We start from the raw sequence: 19,451 nt of genomic DNA on the forward strand, positions 1-19,451 counted from the left end.
CATCCCAACAGGTACATACAGTCAACATCCCAACAGTCAACATCCCAGGTACATACAGTCAACATCCCAACAGGTACATACAGTCAACATACATACAGTCAACATCCCAACAGGTACATACAGTCAACATCCCAACAGGTACATACAGTCAACATCCCAACAGGTACATACAGTCAACATCCCAACAGGTACATACAGTCAACATCCCAACAGGTACATACAGTCAACATCCCAACAGGTACATACAGTCAACATCCCAACAGGGACATACAGTCAACATCCCAATAGGTACATACAGTCAACATCATAAGTACACAGAGGCATATTTAGTTATCATTTTTTTATATCTATTTATAAATATCTTTTAACACAAAATTATCTGAAGATTCTTGTAATGGACAGATGTAGGTAAGCAACAGACAATTGTATGATTTGTTTGTTTATATACATGATGAATGGCCATGTTGGGTTTTTTTTTTCAATCTATAGAAATCATAGGATGAGCACAAGCTGTACTGTTGTAAATTGAAATTTATTGACGTATTCTCCTAAATGATTTTTCATATGCTACCTGACGAATCTCCTCCCTACACATGAGGAAAAACGTTTTATCAGACAATTTGTCAGAAAGAACTCATTTAATTGCAAATTGTTGGTTTGCTATCCTTAAGGCTATTATCTGTATCAAAAAGGATTAAAATTTTCTCCAGTGAAAATTTGTTCGCAGTGACAGATAATACTAAAAACATGTACATAATGTTGTGCTGTATATGAAATTCTACAATTGAATTAAATCTGAATAAATTAGCAAAAAACAGGATAATTCTGTCACAACATTGCCTCCAGCTACAAGTCAGATTCTACACATCACCAAAGCAGAATTGTTTTGTTTTTGTTATAGTCAAACTTATGTGAAGTCTGTGTATTATCAAAGGTTGTTAAGAATAACAGTTTCAAAGACAGATTTTTAATTATGTTTTAAAATCTGTGATTATTTCAATTTTTGATAAAATACGGTAACTTTTTCCTGATCAATTTTGTAAAATATGATAGTTGTAAATGATATCATGGCTTATACATTGTGGTAAAGCAGGTGGCAGAGTGGAATACTTTTGTCAGATCCCCAGTGCAGTGTTACGTAAGAACAGCAGGATCAATCATTATATCCTACAAATTTCCTCTACAGCATAACTTTTCTCTTAATTAAATTTAGAGCCATACATCGATGCACAAAATGATGCATAGCATGCACACCGTATTTTAACAAGTTTTCAAAAGAGCGTTTGTCTATATCAACCTCTAAAATTCTCATTTATTATTAAAAGATGTGCCAAATCATGAACGAATGATTCATTATTGATCAGGACAATGAACTCGACTATATGATTAGATGTAAAATAACACTATAATCCATTATAACAGATAACACTAAACTCGTTCTACTTCCAGGTAAGGTTATACTTATTCCACATCCAAATAACACTTTAGCTTATTATACAACAAAATAACACTAAACGAGTTCTACTTCCTGGTAACATTAAACTTATTCTACTTCCAAATAACACTTTACTCTACTACCAAATAACACTACTTTTAAGCTTATTCTAGTATCAAATATCATTGCAACTTTTCTACCAAATAACATGGAACTTATTCTACCGCCAAATAGTATTAAACTTATTCTACCACCAAATAACATAAAACTTATTCTATCACCAAATAACACTAAAATTATTCTACTACCAAATAACACTACTTTTAAGCTTATTCTAGTATCAAATATCATTGCAACTTTTCTACCATATAACATGGAACTTATTCTACCGCCAAATAGTATTAAACTTATTCTACCACCAAATAACATAAAACTTATTCTATCACCAAATAACACTAAAATTATTCTACCACCAAATAACACTAAAATTATTCTACTACCAAATAACACTACTTTTAAGCTTATTCTAGTATCAAATATCATTGCAACTTTTCTACCAAATAACATGGAACTTATTCTACCGCCAAATAGTATTAAACTTATTCTACCACCAAATAACATAAAACTTATTCTATCACCAAATAACACTAAACTTATTCTAACACCAAATAACACTACAGCTCATTCTACCACCAAATAACACTAAACTTATTCTACCACCAAATAACACTAAACATATTCTACCAGCAAATAACACTACCATTTATTCTACCACCAAATAACACTAAACTTATTCTACCACCAAATAACACTACAGCTGATTCTACCACAAAATAACACTAAACTTATTCTAACACCAAATAACACTACAGCTCATTCTACCACCAAATAACATAAACTTATTCTACCACCAAATAACACTAAACTTATTCTACCACCAAATAACACTACAGTTTATTCTACCACCAAATAACATTAAACTTATTCTACCATCGAATAACATTAAACATATTCTACCAGCAAATAACACTACGGTTTATTCTATCACCAAATAACACTAAAATTATTCTACCACCAAATAACACTAAACTTATTCTACCACCAAATAACACTACAGCTTATTCTACCACCAAATAATACTAAACTTATTCTACCACCAAATAACACTAAACTTATTCTACCACCAAATAACATTAAACTTATTCTATAGCTGAATAACACTACAGCTTATTCTAAGCTCATGTATGGTTTAACTTCCAATAACACAAGGAAAAACAACTTTAAAGATATCTTTTGTTGAAAGTGAAAGTAAAAGTAGGTTTAGCAGGTCCTTGTCCATACTGAAGGTATATATTGTGTTATATATACAGTGTATGTCATTATTGAATGGGATGTGACCATCCCGATTACTTCATTAATTACCCTGATGTCCTGGTTCCATACATCAACCACCACACAGATCAATAAGTACTACAATAGTCTACAGGCTTCTATCTGTGACCATCATTTTGATGTCAATCCTAGTATTATCAGAAAAGACAACCTAGATAATGTCAATATTTACACCTAAACAAACAACAGGAGCACATTGTGTAATCGATCTATAAGTGATGAAAAGGTAAAGCTAAGTATCTTGTTACCAGCTGACCATACACGTAACATGCCAAATCTATATTCAGTACAAGTTGAACCAAGAAACTGGTTATACACATAACATAATAGGTAGGCCATTATTATTGACAAAATAGTATTACAGGTATTTTCAACATCACAGGTATGAGACGAAGCAACAGTATTACAGGTATTTTCAACATCACAGGTATGAGACGAAGCAACAGTATTACAGGTATTTTCAACATCACAGGTATGAGATGAAGCAACAGTATTACAGGTATTTTTAACATCACAGGTATGAGAATAACCAACAAAATAGTATTACAGGTACAGAATTATTTTTCCATAAACGACAGAAAAATTTACGCCTTCCTCACAGGGAAAGAGGAGACCCTGGGGCCATGAAATTCACGTTTATGGTATGGCAACTTAAGACGCTTCTGTCATTGAAGAGCATTTCATTCTACCATATCTAGGTGTTGGGAAGAAGATTTTTAAAATTTGAGATAATTTGACAATTTTGGCTCTGTAATAGTCACTATTTTGGTTCATCTTAGGCAAGCGAATCTCTCTGCAAAATTTCATTGAATTCGGTTTAGGGGTTTTTGAGAAGAAGTTGAAAATGTTAAAAGTTTACAAACGCACAACACCAGACAAAGGTGATCGCAATATATAAGTCATCATGAGACTTTGTCTCAGGTGACCTAAAAACAGGAGATAAACAACAATAGAGAACTGGAGTTAATATTTTTTTTTTCTTTTAAACAATTATCACTTAATAAGCATATACATAATCAGGTCAGAACTTCCTTAAGGTCGATTGACCATCTGTCACAAGATCTGAGCACGTTCCTATTTGACCAAGTATAATGGTACATTTTATAGTCTTGTGAACTTTAGGGGCTTTCTGTTTTCCTTCCTTTCACTTTATTACACCTACCTATGATATATGGTTTACATTGAATGGTCAGTGTTGTTATGAAATGTTAAATGAATTTCAAACACATGCGAATTAAACAGTATGCTGAAGTACTCCTAAATATTAATTACATTTCACCGGAGATGATAAGATTTTTAATCCTTTTGCCAGCTCCAATTTTACATCAAGAGTGTACTTGTTTAATATACGTCAATATAAAATAAAATTATGTTTAAACCAGAAATGAGCACAACATCAGGGCCTCCTAAACTTAGATACCCTTATCGTTGTCATACCTATTTGCATAGCACCCTAGAACAAAAAATGTATAACTCCTGAATTTGTCAGTGTAATTGTGTCCAAAGAAGAAGACTGTCTTAGCAGCAACAGTAAGATTCAAATTTATTCAAACAAATAATTGACCGTAACCTTCATTAATTAGGCATGTGGTTTTGTTTGTGCTCTCAAGTGTTCTACAATTTATATTGATTGAGAGTAAACAGCGAACAGCTAAAGCCTAGTTTACTAGGTATTGTACAACTCGACGCCAACACGAATGAGTACACAAGGTCCACACAACATGTGTCTCAAAATGATACCAGCATACTGTTTACAAAATTTAGCTTCAAACTGAGAGTTGCAAGCCAGTTAAATTTCCTTTCTGTGTTGTAAACATAGAATATCAACTAAAAAATTTTTGCTTCAAATTGAATTCCATACCATCTTAATGGTTTCATTTCATTTCTGTGAGAACGTTGACTTATTAAATAACGTTAAAATTTTCGGAACCTATTGTATAATTTTAGGCATAAAAAATCTCATCGATCAATGTTTTTTATTTTAAAGTGCACATATAGATCTATAGGAATGCTTAGGCCAAACAAAAAATTGTATGTTTCCTGTTACAAGCTTCCAAAATTGATAATAAGTATAGGTGCAATGCAGGCAAACAATTTTATCTCATTTGATTATAATTATGACTTGACCACTGCTTTCTTCAGTATATGAACAATAATACAAAGTTTAGAGTAAGGCACAAAAAATAGGGGCTGTATTTTGGGTATTACGCAGGACACAGACAATATTTTTTGTAATGCCTTTTTTCAATAGGATTATTACAAAGGTATATAAACCGTAAACTAAAAAGAGGCCGTGACATAATGTTCTCAATATTCATCTAGCAATTTTTAGACTCAACTTTATAGCTCAATTCATTCATTATTTGATAATCTTTTATTTAAGACTAAATATCAAAGACATTCCAACAACAAGAAAAGCATTAAATTTGGTGTTTCAACAGTTTGTCTCCAAAAGTCTGTCTCACAAAATTTGTCTCACCATCTAGAAATATGTTTTTTCAAGGCTTAAATTTTGAACATGTTCAACGTCTTTGGTTAATCTAGAATTAAGGGAATACTACCTTTAGTGGAAAAAGGGGAGTTTTGGGCTATCAGGAGAAATTGAGAAATTTCTGACAGCTTTTCTGGTCAGAATTCAAAAGAGGGATTGTGTTAAAATGTTTTTACATACGAGTACATGAATATTACATGAAGAAAATATGACAATGCTGGGGTTAGACTGATTTTATTTTCATGACTGCATGATTCGAAATTATGTTAAGTAAATTAATACTAATTAGCTCTGTTTTAGGGAACATTTTCACAATATTTCTGGTAAATTTCCCATGCTTTCAGTAAATTTTCTTGAAAATAAGTTTGTTTATATTAAGGGGAAAACATATCGCTTGGGGATTCTGTCCTCTTTTATTACTGTAGGATTTGTCTAATTTAATCCCTGAATGTGACTATGTCCATAGATGTTCAAAACTAATTGGCATCGACCAAAAAGTAAATGTGCAATAAAATGAACCTTTACAATGAAACAAACTATTGTAAACCATTTGAAATATCTGTGCTAATATACACTGGTTATGAAACCTTTCAAGCTGTTTCATGATGGGTATTTAAATCATAAAAGGAGTGTATAGTACAAGTGTGGAAAGTCACACACTCCAAATGCTAATAAATATGAAAGCTAGTAATTAAAACGGCCTGAATGCTATATTTCTACAAAATTTTAAAAACGTTTCATAACCCATATTTCATAACAATATCTATATGTGTATATATATAGAGCTGCCTTGTTTAATTGACAGAATAATTGAAAAAAAAACAATCAACTATTTAGGTATTATTCAAATTATGTCAACCTATATCAACCAAAACAAATTGATTTTTAAATAACATTATCATACAACGATGAGTTTACGATAAAGACATTCTTTTATGAAGATAATTTCTTGGGAGGGGTCCCAGTTTATCGTGGTTTGTACACACCACTAGGTCACACTCTACAGGTGTGTGAAGGTAGGACATTGTGGGCAAACTTATTACAATCAGTCCAAAATACTTCAGAACAAGGCCACTGCCTAAAATATTCTTATTAAACCAAAACTCTGGAACAAATATGTTATAAACGATCCCTAAAACTTTGCTGTCATGTGACTAGGTCTGTCCGCCATTTTATCTGGTATATAGGTGCAAGACAGGTGTATACACTAAAATGACAGGTGTGCAAATCCTAAATCTACCACACATCTTCTTAAAGCCCACGAAAAGCCGACTTAACGGAAATACCGTTACATATTGATTGCCTCCTAATTGGATATATTACGTCACTTAGCACCCGATTGTACAGGTGTAAACAGACCCCCTCCCCTGTCGGGAGTTATAACACACCTGTACGACGACTTTCGTAAGGACGAAATATTCGTACTCGTCTCAAACTTTGTTTACAACAATCTGACTGATTAGATTTTAACACACATGTTTATCATGGTCGTAATATATAGGGATTAACTTAAACGGGGATAAATAGACATGCAAATATCTATAAATTAGGTTCAAAGTCACTCAACCAAGAGCGAAATCGAAAATTAGTTTGAGAGGGGTCATTCTGGGGGCACCTGCGGGAGTATCTCGCACGTTTGACAAATGACCTTTCTCGCTGTCATGGGGTTTCTACGAAACAGCAAGTTTACATAATCAAGAGAAAGTGAAAATAATATGGTATGCAATATTTGTGACACACATCGCCGTGAAATGCCGATACTAGTTATCACACCGTCCCTGGGCGAGCCCTGTTTTAACTCTTACCTTGAGCTGAGGGTGACAATGCTAGCAGACAGAACACCGCTAGGAATAACAACAATTTGGAGCCGATCGGCCTGTTTCCACGGATCATCCTCCGCATCTTTGGCGGAATAGGTCCTCCAAACGTAAACAATATATCACCACAACTCAGTACATTCAATAACACTGCCGTAAGAACATATTTGTTTAAAATCCAACAGAAGCCATGTGCATGTCCGACGTGTTCCGCGGTTCACTTAGAAATACGGGAAATCTCTCGCTCAGTCAATGAAAACAGGAGAATTATCGTGACGTCACACTGGAGGCCTAAATATAGCACACAGTAGATTCTCATGTTCAGCAATCTAGGGTAGCCCCCCTTGAAACGGAACGACAAGGTTTCAAATCGTGAAATGATTTAATGTTATGTAAAATGTGTAATAAGTAACAGAGCAAACAAGCGATCAATGCTGAATTAAGCTGGGAAGATAAATGCACAAGACATACTTAGACAAGTTATTTTTAGAAATAGTTATATAACATATCTAAACCGCTAAATCTACATGGATTTTAATTCTTAATTCACACCAGGAAAGGAATATAATAGTCTCATAGTTCAAAGGAACCTCTTTACACGTTAGAATAATCACAGGTAAAGCTACATGACGTTTTTCTAATGAACAGACACATCACTGTGGACTTTAAGGCTTAACCAGAGACTCAAAGTCGTTTTTTTCAATTCACGTTGACAATAAACTATAGAGTGCGCTCTGAATGAAATTATCGGTATAATTTATTTGTAATTCTAAGTGACCCACTGGAAGATTTGCCAGACGAATATCTTGCAAAGAGACCAACTATCGATAGTAGGAAAATATTTCATTATTCTTGTTATTTAATTACTTTTATGTCAATATCTCTTCTAGGGTTCGAACCCGAGACCTCTGCATGAATATTTTTTATTCTTAAATCAATCATACAAATATATTACGAGATGTGTGGAAGGAAAAGTTAGTATATTTTTAATTGGATAACTCTCTTTGAATTGTATTATTTGGAGCCGCAATTTCTCACTGCCAAACTGACATTTAAAACACATTCTTTTGAAGTATTTACATTTTCAGGAATTTAAGGTCTCAATACTTTCATTTGTGAAAAGTTCATTTTTTACTGTGACGATTTGTTGTCTGCAACATAATACTTGAGACAGAAGGAATCGTGTTTGTTCATTTTGTACTTGTTCTGACCCTGGTCAATATATTGCTAAGACTATATAGAAAGCTTGTTGATTGTATGTTTTGCATTATTTATGCACAAAGGAGTTACAGCGATGCTTGTGAGATCCAGGCGCCAATGTAACACAGATCATAATATACTTCAATGTTTCCTGGTAAAATCGAGCCCGCCACATCTGTACAAGCTAGCCTTACACCCAAAAGAAGTTTTCTCTAACAAAGTATTATACTGTGTACCAGGGTTGCATTTACACTGCAAAAACTTTTTGGACAATGGCAACAAATCTCCTGGAGTAAGACCAATAATTGGAACAACCGAATAAGGTAACAGCATTTAAGAGCATTGTGACTTCACAATACAGTTGGACCTGTGGCATTTATAGACTCATAATTACGTTGGCTGTCTCGTATTGAGTGATGACGGGATGTTGAAGCTGTTTTGAAGATTTACTGAGATAATAAATGTCAAGGTTTCTTCACGATCAACAGAATATCGATATCCGTTACATAAATCTAGATTAGCTTTAAGTCTTTTCTGAAAGTGCATGCTCCCGAAAACAAGTTAGAAAATCGAAGGTCAGCGTCATCGCAATTATAGAGAGTTGCTACACAGTGCTTTCTCCTTAGTGCTCAATCCGGGAAATCCATGAATTCTTTCTAAATTTGATATTGATGTCATTATTACAATAAATAGAAAAAGATAACTTCAGCACAATATAATTGGTTCTCTCAATATATCAAGTTTCGTGTAGTTTTCATATCTATGGCAAAAAGAGATTTTTATATAAATATATACATGTAACACAATTTAGTTGATAATTTTCAGTGATTACAATCTGGCACCTTTATCAGTCAAGTGTGACAAACAACACATGACATAATCAAATCTATCCTTATCGTAAATAATGTCCGAAATTACTATCGAAACATTTCAAAATAAAAACCAAATCAGGTCCACTTCAATGGTTTATCAGTGATGTTAACGATGTAGAGAACGACAGTCGAAAAACAACTCGGCTCATTGCTCGTTATACTGTGTTTCTTCTTTATGAAACAAATAATGCAGATCACTTAACAACCCCTCGATTTAATGCTGAAAGCACAATATATTGTTTACTTAAGTACCCGCGAAAAAGTCTATAAACACGGAATATAGTTCATTTAATTTCATTCCACACAAAATAATTAACCCTCGTAAAGTAACACAAAATGCAGTTCACTTAACTTACTCTCGGTAAAGTTTATTTAACACAAAATGCAGTTCACTTAACTAACCCTCGATAAAATTCACCCAACACAAAATGCACTTCACCTAATTAACCCTCGATAAAGTTCACTCAATACAAAATGCTGTTCACTTAACTAACCCTCGATAAAGTTTACTTAACACAAGATGCAGTTCACTTAACTAACCCTCGATAAAGTTTACTTAACACAAGATGCAATTCACCTAATTAACCCTCGATAAAGTTCACTCAACACAAAATGCAGTTCACTTAACTAACCCTCGATAAAGTTTACTTAACACAAAATGCACTTCACCTAATTAACCCTCGATAAAGTTCACTCAATACAAAATGCTGTTCACTTAACTAACCCTCGATAAAGTTTACTTAACACAAGATGCAATTCACCTAATTAACCCACGATAAAGTTCACTCAACACAAAATGCAGTTCACTTAATCAACTCTCGATAGAGATAACCAAACATTTACAATACGTAGTTCGTTTACTCACTCATGATGAAGTTGACGTAACTAAACACCAGTTACATTTCGGTAACATCCTAATTATATTTATCGATTTGGTTACGTTTGAGAATTTTCGACATAGTAATAGATGTTGCATTATTATTATTTTATAGAATCAGATCTAATAGATATTATTTCAAAACTTTATAAAAAGATGTTGCTATGACGTCAGAATATAAAGCCATTGTTTTACAGTGACGTCATAGTTATATCTAGCAGTTTTTGTGATCTGTACAATACATGCAATACTTTAACAAGTAAAAAAAATCTAACGTATGATAGTGTAAGACTCTAGATCAGTGTTTCATGTGTCACAAGAATCAGGCATTTTCAAATATTGTGTTTAAGAAAAATAATATTTTTGGGATGCATCTCTCGAAGCCACGCAGAAGAGACGTATGCAGAGTACAAATGGTTCCTGGAAAGGTCCCAATGACAGTTCACGTCACCTGGGTTGGAGTAAACTTACTGTTGATACAAGCTTCTAGGCCAGTTTACTTTGGACTGTAATGATGTATGGGTTAGGTAGGACAAATACAGACTTGGCAGAAGACACAAAGCGTAGACAAAATACCATTTGGCGATCGGAAGGGAGACCAGATCGCCATCTTAACGGAGATAAGTCTGGTAATTAGAATCACCGGATACTGAGTGTTCATTATAAAATATATTTCTGTAGTTTTCAGATAAGCGTGACGTACTCTTAAACGATTATCTATTTATTTTCACAGTTCGTTACAGATCAGTTACCGATCGAAGTATATCGAGTTCGTGAGCTAATAATTATCATATTTTGTTATCCTTATATTCAGTATTTGATTACACTATCTTCGTATTTAAATTTTATTTATTTTTTTTAGTTTCAGAGTAAATTAAAGAGCGAAGTAGTAAATCTAATGCACAAATACCGAATACAAACGTATGGCGGGTCATATAATATATAAACTATTCAAAAAGAGGCCAGTGTTTGATATATACATTCATATCATCCATGGACAAAGACAAAATGATTAATATAAAGCTCATGGTCAGTAACGAGCGATTAACTTAAGAGTTTATATTAATATATAGCTATGTTTAAATTGTGTGTTAAATGCACACTCAAAGAAAAATATAAATGTTGCTGGTATTTTTTAAAATATCTATAGTCATTTCTTTACTGTGTGTAATGTTGGCTTCATTTAAGAAAAAATAGCTCATGTTGTTTTTATTGTATTTCTGAACCAAATACACGTCACGCATCACTATCAGAAAATACTTAGTAGAATAGCGAAATATGATATTGTGGTTCGTTAAATATGTTTGAAATGTTGTTTAGAAAGAGGACAGATATATCGACTCATCGTATTTTCTGTGAATAATTTTAAAGAGAAATGAGAGGAGGGAGGAATGGGTGTTTGCTCAGCTGGTAGAGCATCAGACTTCGCGAACAGGTGCAATATAAAGTCAATATATGTAGTAACACGCGTGTGTATATATATAATATGTACGTCACGATAACGCTATTACACAATTATATCTAAGTATGCACATCACATTATGCAGAAGCACATTTTCATTTTTAATAAATTGAAATGTCTGTTTTGGCAATCGTTGTAGAATTTTTTAAATTTCATTTTATACAAATTTATGTGTTAACTCTAAACTAGATCTCAAGAGTTATGTCCCTTAGTTGTATAAGCCAATGTTGACTGTAATTAGAATACGAGGATTTCGTGTGGTCATTTAGTACGTTGGTATGTAGTCTTGTTATTTGATGTTGATTACAATACTTGTAACACTGCAGTAATGGAAACAATGCTCATCTTCATCTGACAAAAGAACCGTGACAAAAAAACAAAAAAAAAAAAAACAACGCAACAACTGCATGATGTGGTTCATATATGGAATCAAGAATATGTAGCATATTTTAGCTCCGAAATACAGAAAAAAAATGTCAAAATCCAGATATTTTGTACACTTACACACTGTGTCTACAAATTAAAAAAGACACGGTGACCTTTTGGGTCATTTCGTTCCTCAGTTTCATGGTTATTCTTTTGTTTCTTCCTTAATTATTGGATTGTTTCCAAGTATTCCCTTTTATCTCTATGACGTCATTTGCTAATATTGTGTTTAATGGTACTATTAATCTGGTCACGCCTATTGATAAGAGTAATATCACGCCAAGCTCCTTGAATTACAGATACGTCCATGTGCATTTTTCTGTGTTGACCGACGTGTTCATAGTTCCTTCATATTTTTTTGACAAACACGAGGCTCGCTGAGTGTTTTGCAATTCAATAATCTTTCCCTGAAGGTTGAGATTAATTGTTCAGCGGCCATTCCATGATTACCTTCGTTGAGGTCAATTAAGACAGAGACGTATATATCACAATGTGATATATACGTCTCTGATTAAGATGAACACATACGAATTTTGTACTTTTGAAACTATTTGAACAAACTTACCACAATAACATTAATTCGAATGATGATCATAGCTGTGCCGAAATGTTGCTGATATACCGTGAACCCGGACATCTTCGTTCTCATAAAAATCATTCGGTCTTCCGGATGGTTAGGTTTACAGACTGTCGAGCATTTGGAAGCTCGGATGAGATGTCAGATCTGTGTACCTGTTTGTAACGTCATCAACTCCTATGGGACTTTGAATGCAATTAATAGTATTTTCTTGCCATCATCAATCATAATCACAGACAATTTTACATCAGATCTATGTAATTCGCCTTGACATTGTGTTCTGGTATCAATGGATATCCAGCTTGATGGTTTGTTCTGCTAGTAGGTAGTCCTTTCTGAGGTAAAATGTTGTATTGTGAGTTAATATCTGGCGTTCATATCGAGCACTATGGATTCAGTTTTGAAACGTTTACTTCGATCAGTGAGCATGGCTGCGAGTGTTTATATCCTCTAGTGTCCAGCTAGTAACATACTTCTGTATGATGTTAAAGTGTCTGGTTTACGACATGAATATCCTGTGGTGTTTTCAAGTCGATGCTGATAAAATCTAAGGCAATTCGGTATTAGATTTCAGCAACTGTTGAAGACTACAGGAACGTTTTTGGCCGTTAATGTGACTGGTGGATTCTATATTGGAGGGTTTTATGTAATAGATTTCAGTAACTGATGAAAATTACAGGAAAGTTTGTGTTCGTTAGTGTGATTGGTGAATTCTATATTGGAGGGATTTCTGTAATAGTTTTCAGTAATGGATTTGTGACAAATTGCCTAAATTCTCGAAGAAGCAGAGGACGCTTATTCTTCCGAAACACCGTCGTCTTATTCTCCCTGAATTTTTTCTTGCATCAATAACTACAAACACATAATAAATTTTGAGTCAGCACTGATTTCGAACGTGGATAATCTTATTGTATCGTTTTAGTAGGGCGTTTTTATTCCTTACGCCAGCTGTCAAATGATGATGGTATATAATGATAGCCGTTTGATAATGCCATCGCATTCTAGTAACAAGACACAACACCCGATCAAACTACCAGCTTTTATCTCCAACAAATCAAACTTAGACGAGAATTTATCAGCCTCGCCTTGCTGTTTTGATAAGCTTGTCTTATGTTATAAGAAATCACGATCTGTTTTTATTTGGATGACTTGGATTCTGACAGAGTAACCTAATCATTGTTGGCAAGTTGTTTATTACCTACGTATTCTGCTGAATAGGAATTGGGAATTCATGATTTCTTTTATTTAGCAAAAAATTACATGTATTCCTGGCAGACTGAGAGAACTGCATCATGCACTAAGGCTGGAGTCATCTACGGTCGCCTAGGTAGGTCGTTAGAATTTTACCTGCTGTCCCCATTGCATCGTAAAAGCGTCTGCAATATTTGTCTTTTCCTTTCTCCCTTACTGTCTCACATGGTGAAATGGTAATTTTGGACTTTCTGGGCGTTAACCGGAGTGAGGAAGGTTTGGGGTTCTGTCCCCAGACCAAGACAAACCAAAGTCTATAGGATTTGTAGGTGAAACTCTCCGCTTGAGCGGAAGTTGAAATAGGCTAATGGAAAGGACCAGTTCGACTGTTGTCAGTATTTAATGTAACAGTAGGGTGCCACGATACTATCATTGTGTGAGGACATTTCAGAGTTATGACACTATAAAATACAGGTCATTGGACCAGGATCCATGGACACTGTTGTCATAAAACCTTGGTTGTTTGGATGACATTGGATACCAGAACATCTGCTTTCATTTCAATGTCAGTGCAAGGACTCGGGGCAAGACATTTTACCTCAATTAGACTTAAGATTGTTTTATGATTCCAGGGTCTGAACAATTAGTGTACGAAAAACAAAACAAGTCAGCACAGATCTAGGGGCTTGATCAGTGAAAACATAACAATACTTTTAACGCATGTTCAAATTTTATTTTAATAAATAAAAAAAAAATCACCAATATTTTATTATAATATGTAACAAGTATAAATGAGGGACAGCCAGCTTACTGGTGGAATGTAAACTTAGATAATGCAGATGGGTAGTATATATTTCATATGTGCATACATAGTGTAAACAGATAAAATTTGGACGGAAATCGCTGGCAATTAAATTCAATAAGCATATTTTAAAATAGTTGACACATGATATTCGAAGGCACACACTCAAGTGCAGCTTATCACAGATATGTGTTTTTCAAATCCTGACCACCAGTATCATCTATGTATATCACATGATCATGATGTCATTTCCTTTTCCAATGATGTCACTTCCTCTTCCCATGATGCCATTGGAATGGAGATAAAGTTTGAGACCACAGGATAGGAACTTAACAGTGTTATCATCACAAAATATTTTGACAATGACTACAAATCCAGATGAAATCCATGGTGGAAGTTTTTGATTGTAATGAATCATCTTTTGGTCCAATTCTTTCTTTAGATCACAATTTGACATCCTTATTTATGCTGCACCTGTGAAATAATATCAAATTACTGATAGTATGTGTTTTTTTTATAATATATTCAAGTCTTCATCAAATCATGATGAAAGTAACAGTGCTAAGAAGGATCATGAAAATATAAAGGAAATTTCCAGTATTTTAACTCAAATTGCTACTTTTGGAATTACTTTATGGTTGTGACACAATTGAAATGAATTTAGCAAACTGAATGCTTTCAAACTAATGCTCTTCATCTATAGCCATATTGTAACGGATTTTGTCAAAGACGATATTAAAAATTAGCTTTGAAGGCAAGTGACAAGTTTGAGATATACATTACTATATGGGTCATCCTATTTGAATTATAATCGTATAAATCACATCTGGATCTGTTCATCTATCAAATGTTATCTATGACCGTATTTGTCCATTTAAACAGTTTGTTATTGCAGATTATTACCTTCTTCAGCTTTGGTCTCTTCTTTCTTCTCCTCTTCACCTAAAGGATAGAAAATTCAAAAGGTCAAAACATCAAGAACATGTGAAAGTGTGGAACTTATCTACATCACAATGAGACAAAAGTTTTGAGATTTTTCTTGAGTGAAACTGTAAGCATTCTAAAGTTGGAGCTTTTGAAAGTAGGTGTAAATTGTGGTGGGGAATTGTGAGACTCCCACTGACAGTAGAGACAGTTAGCAGGTATGTGAGATTTCTAGAACATGTCTGTGACCTGTTTTTACCTTCTGTCTTGGCTTCTTCTGGTGCTGCTTCTTCTGTCTTTGCTGGTTCTTCAGACTGCTGTTCTGGTTCCTCTGTTTTTGTCGCCTCTGAATTGTAAATATTGGTAGATACAATAACTGTAACTGTCTCAAGTCCATTTACCTTAGTTGTCTTATTACCTCCATCATCTATCTTCTATAACTAAACCCTTTCACTGCGCCCCACGTTAACATTCATCCTATGCCTTATCAACCTTTACATCTTCCCAGTAAACCTTTACCTTCACCTCTTGTCAACTTTACTCCTTCCCAATGCAAACCGCATCTGTTCCCTTTTCAACATTCACTCCACTATCAACATTCACCTGTCCCCCTGTAAATCTTCAACCCACCCGCTTTTAACATTCCCCCTGTAAACCTTCAGACCTCCTCCCAACCCCCTTCCTGTCAACATACACTCACCCCTCCCTCTGTCAAACTTCATCCCTTCCGATGTCAATCTTTACCCCACCCCGAGTGCCTTGAGTGAGTACCTACCTTCTGGCTTTGCTTCCTCTTCAGAGGGTTTGGGAGCTTCCTCTTCCTGTTTTACCTCTTCTTCCTTCTTTTCTTCTTCTTTAGGAGCTTCCTCTGTCTTTTCTTCCTCTTTAGGAGCCTCTTCCTCTGTAAATCCAAGAAAAAATATGTAAAAATGTTTGTAAATAAACAAGTTTTATAGCATCTTTGATTCAGATACAGGTAACAACACAAGAAGATATTAATATCTGAAATTAGGTCAAAGTCATTAATTTGAACAAATTTGATAGCTCTGTTGTCAAATGTTATTATCTAGGCCTCTTGGTTTAAGTTTGACCAGACAGCTGACAGATATAGCTCACTTGTTTTGTTTATATTTTGGCAGGGACAATATAAATATACCCATTACATATTTTTGCACTCACCTGTTTTTGCCTCCTCAGGTTTAGCTTCTTCTGTTCAAAAAATTGTAAAATATGAAATTACAATATGGTGTTGTATTTTATTTTCAGTTTTCACATCCAACATATCTAGTTCTATTTGTATTTGACTTTCCCAAACACATGTTTACACAGAGGTTGGATCTGAGGAAATGTCAGCTTACTTAGTGTGATTCCTTTAACATTTATTCTCAAATAACTTAACACAACTGACATTCAGAAATGCAAGTAAAAAAAGAGAAAGTGGGAAAGGATAATTTAGTGCAGAATTCCTCAAAAACCTGTGGTAAAAGTTAACTAAAAAATTAAGTGAAAATACGCAAATATAACTTCACTGATAACAATGATGGAGTTGCGAAAATTAACTCTTGAAGCAAAATGTATTAGTGAAAATCAGCAGATAATATTAGTGAAAACCATAGTCAGTGAAAAAAACTGTTTGTAATTTAACAAGAAATAAATTAGATTTCAACTTAGTCGAAAGAGTTTACAGCACAGACCAAATCATATCGATTATCATGCTGGTGATCATTATTGATCAGTGATGGTCTACAAGTATGGAGGGAATTATTGTTTGAGTGGCACTGTGGCAAGTGTGTTTTAAAAAATGTCCTCTTATGATTTTGAAGATTTGATTTCACTTCACTTTTAAGCAAAGAAAATTCCAAGCAGCCAAGAAAGAACTAATTTAGTAGAAAGAATAACTTTGTCAAATACTTGTAATATTTTTTAATTTAAAGTAGACAAGCTCTCATATGAAATGTACATACAGTTACTGAGAGAATTAATATCCAATCATTGCATAGAAAAAATGTAAATAGGTCAAATAGTTACAAAAGTCATTTAGCTACAATTAGGTCATAGGTCAAATGTTTCTTTGTTACATGGTATTACCCTGGTGAAAAGGACACAGTATTACCAAGGTCACAAGGACACAGTATTAATCAGTTCCAAGGTCACAGTATTACCCAGATCCAAGGACACAGTATTACCAAGGTCACAAGGACATAGTATTACCAAGGTAACAAGGACACAGTATTACCTAGGTCAGAAGGACACTATTACCCAGGTCTAATGACAAAGTTTTACCAAAGTCACAAGGTCACAGTATTATCCAGGTCACAAGGTCAGTCTTACCAAAGTCACAAGGTCACAGTAATACCAAAGTCACAAGGTCACAGTATTACCCAGGTCACAAGGACACAGTATTACTAAGGTCACAGGGTCACAGTATTACCCAGGTCACAAGGACACAATATTACCAAAGTCACAAGGTCACAGTATTACCAAAGTCACAAGAACACAGTATTACCCAGACCACAATCACGAAAAGCTGAAGTGTAGAGAAGTTGTGGTAATATGGGTATGTAGGTCAAATGTCACATTTAAAGGTCATACAGTCAATCTAACCTTGCACAGACACACAAGTTATGGTAGAAGTCAAATGAATTAGTATAGAAGTTAAAGAAAAACTTGTGAGTTATATAATGTGATTGTAACCTTCAGTTTTAGCTGGCTCCTCAGGGGCAGTCTCTTCCTCTGTTAGGGTTAATCAGATTAAAAAAGGTAACACATTGTAGGATTCATCAGGTCAAAATGTTACAGAAATTTCAGAAGTTTCTTCAATGAAAATCCCTAGTAGGATATTTATCAGGAAGGATTTTCAAAGATTTCTTTATTGAATATTTTTATTAATAAAGGTTCACCAGTAGTAAAATTTCTTCAAATAATTGATTTTTAATTAGGAAAGATTTTCATTTTAAATTGATCAAGGATTCTGCATGTAATATTAAAAATGGCTTTTCCAAAGATTCTTCGTGTGGTATTTTTTATTAAGCTAGTGAAATATTCTTTTCATTACAAATAGAAGAAATAATGCTTTCTTGTGAAAATCTAAGGATTCCTCAGGGAACGTTCAATAAACAGTAGAGTTACAGGCATACTGGTATTTCATAGGTTCAGCAGTGATGGAAAGGGGGTGGGGGTGGGTGGGGGGTTGGGGAGGGGGAAGGATGGGTAGGGGGTACCAGGATGGACATGATCAATCAGAACAAATCAGTCACAAATTTCATATTGATTCAATCTCTGGTTTCTTGTTCTGTTTTACCGATAAAACTTGGTGAGATAAAAATCCCAAATTTATTTCCTGCAGGCTGAAGTACTTACGTTTAGGAGCTTCCTCCTCTGTTGGTTTAGCTTCTTCTGATGGCTTTTGTTCCTCCTGTGGTTTCTCTTCCTCTGTTTGGGCTGTCTCAGCCTCTGTAACATCAGTGTATTCAACACATTATTTAAACTGCCTTTTGTCATGAAAAATTCTGGAAATTTCAGGACTGAAATACCTAGTTTATAATGACAACAAAAAAAATGAATTACAGACAGGACAAACTTTCCAATCACATGAAAAGGTCAGAAACTTACTGGTCCACCTCCAACTGTCAGGAATTTTAACTGACAATTATAATTTACATCAGAGATATGAAAATCAAAATTTCCTTGCAATAAAATGGCAGTTTGTAAACTTGAACTATGGGCTTAATATATTTATATAGCCCAGATATCAGTGATCCTTGTTAAAAATGATTACAAGTGGAGTTAAGAGACACTTGTCTGTAAAGATGAAGACTTTTCCAGGTAGAGAGTGACCTAAGTCAATAAAGATAGGGGCAGATTGATCCCTGCCTATAAAGACCATCTGAGGAGCAGATTAATGCCTGTCTTTTAAGACCACCATTAGGGTTAGATTAATCCATGTAGTCAAAGATTGCCTGAGGAGTAGATTGATCCCTGTCTA

The 19,451-nt window shown here is 34.2% G+C and overlaps 2 protein-coding genes across 2 annotated transcripts in view; both read right to left on the reverse strand.

The window, feature by feature from the left end:
• The window catches only part of LOC132545961 (low-density lipoprotein receptor-related protein 1-like), a 171,573-nt gene extending 164,353 nt beyond the window's left edge, over positions 1 to 7,220 (reverse strand). The window contains exon 1 of the mRNA XM_060209643.1: positions 7,124 to 7,220. Within this exon, the coding sequence (XP_060065626.1) occupies positions 7,124 to 7,220 (97 nt within the window). The remainder of the gene's footprint in view (positions 1 to 7,123) is intronic.
• A 7,712-nt stretch (positions 7,221 to 14,932) lies between these two features.
• The window catches only part of LOC132545962 (thioredoxin domain-containing protein 3 homolog), a 40,689-nt gene continuing 36,170 nt past the window's right edge, over positions 14,933 to 19,451 (reverse strand). The window contains exons 25-30 of the mRNA XM_060209644.1: positions 18,827 to 18,919; positions 16,646 to 16,675; positions 16,242 to 16,367; positions 15,726 to 15,812; positions 15,446 to 15,484; positions 14,933 to 15,016 (exon numbers count right to left, since the gene is read on the reverse strand). Of these exons, the coding sequence (XP_060065627.1) occupies positions 15,006 to 15,016; positions 15,446 to 15,484; positions 15,726 to 15,812; positions 16,242 to 16,367; positions 16,646 to 16,675; positions 18,827 to 18,919 (386 nt within the window). The 3' untranslated portion in view covers positions 14,933 to 15,005. The remainder of the gene's footprint in view (positions 15,017 to 15,445; positions 15,485 to 15,725; positions 15,813 to 16,241; positions 16,368 to 16,645; positions 16,676 to 18,826; positions 18,920 to 19,451) is intronic.

This window comes from Ylistrum balloti, unplaced genomic scaffold, assembly GCF_031769215.1.
Source record: "Ylistrum balloti isolate Yb309-2 unplaced genomic scaffold, AGI_CSIRO_Ybal_v1 Utg369868, whole genome shotgun sequence".
Lineage (NCBI taxonomy): Eukaryota > Metazoa > Mollusca > Bivalvia > Pectinida > Pectinidae > Ylistrum > Ylistrum balloti.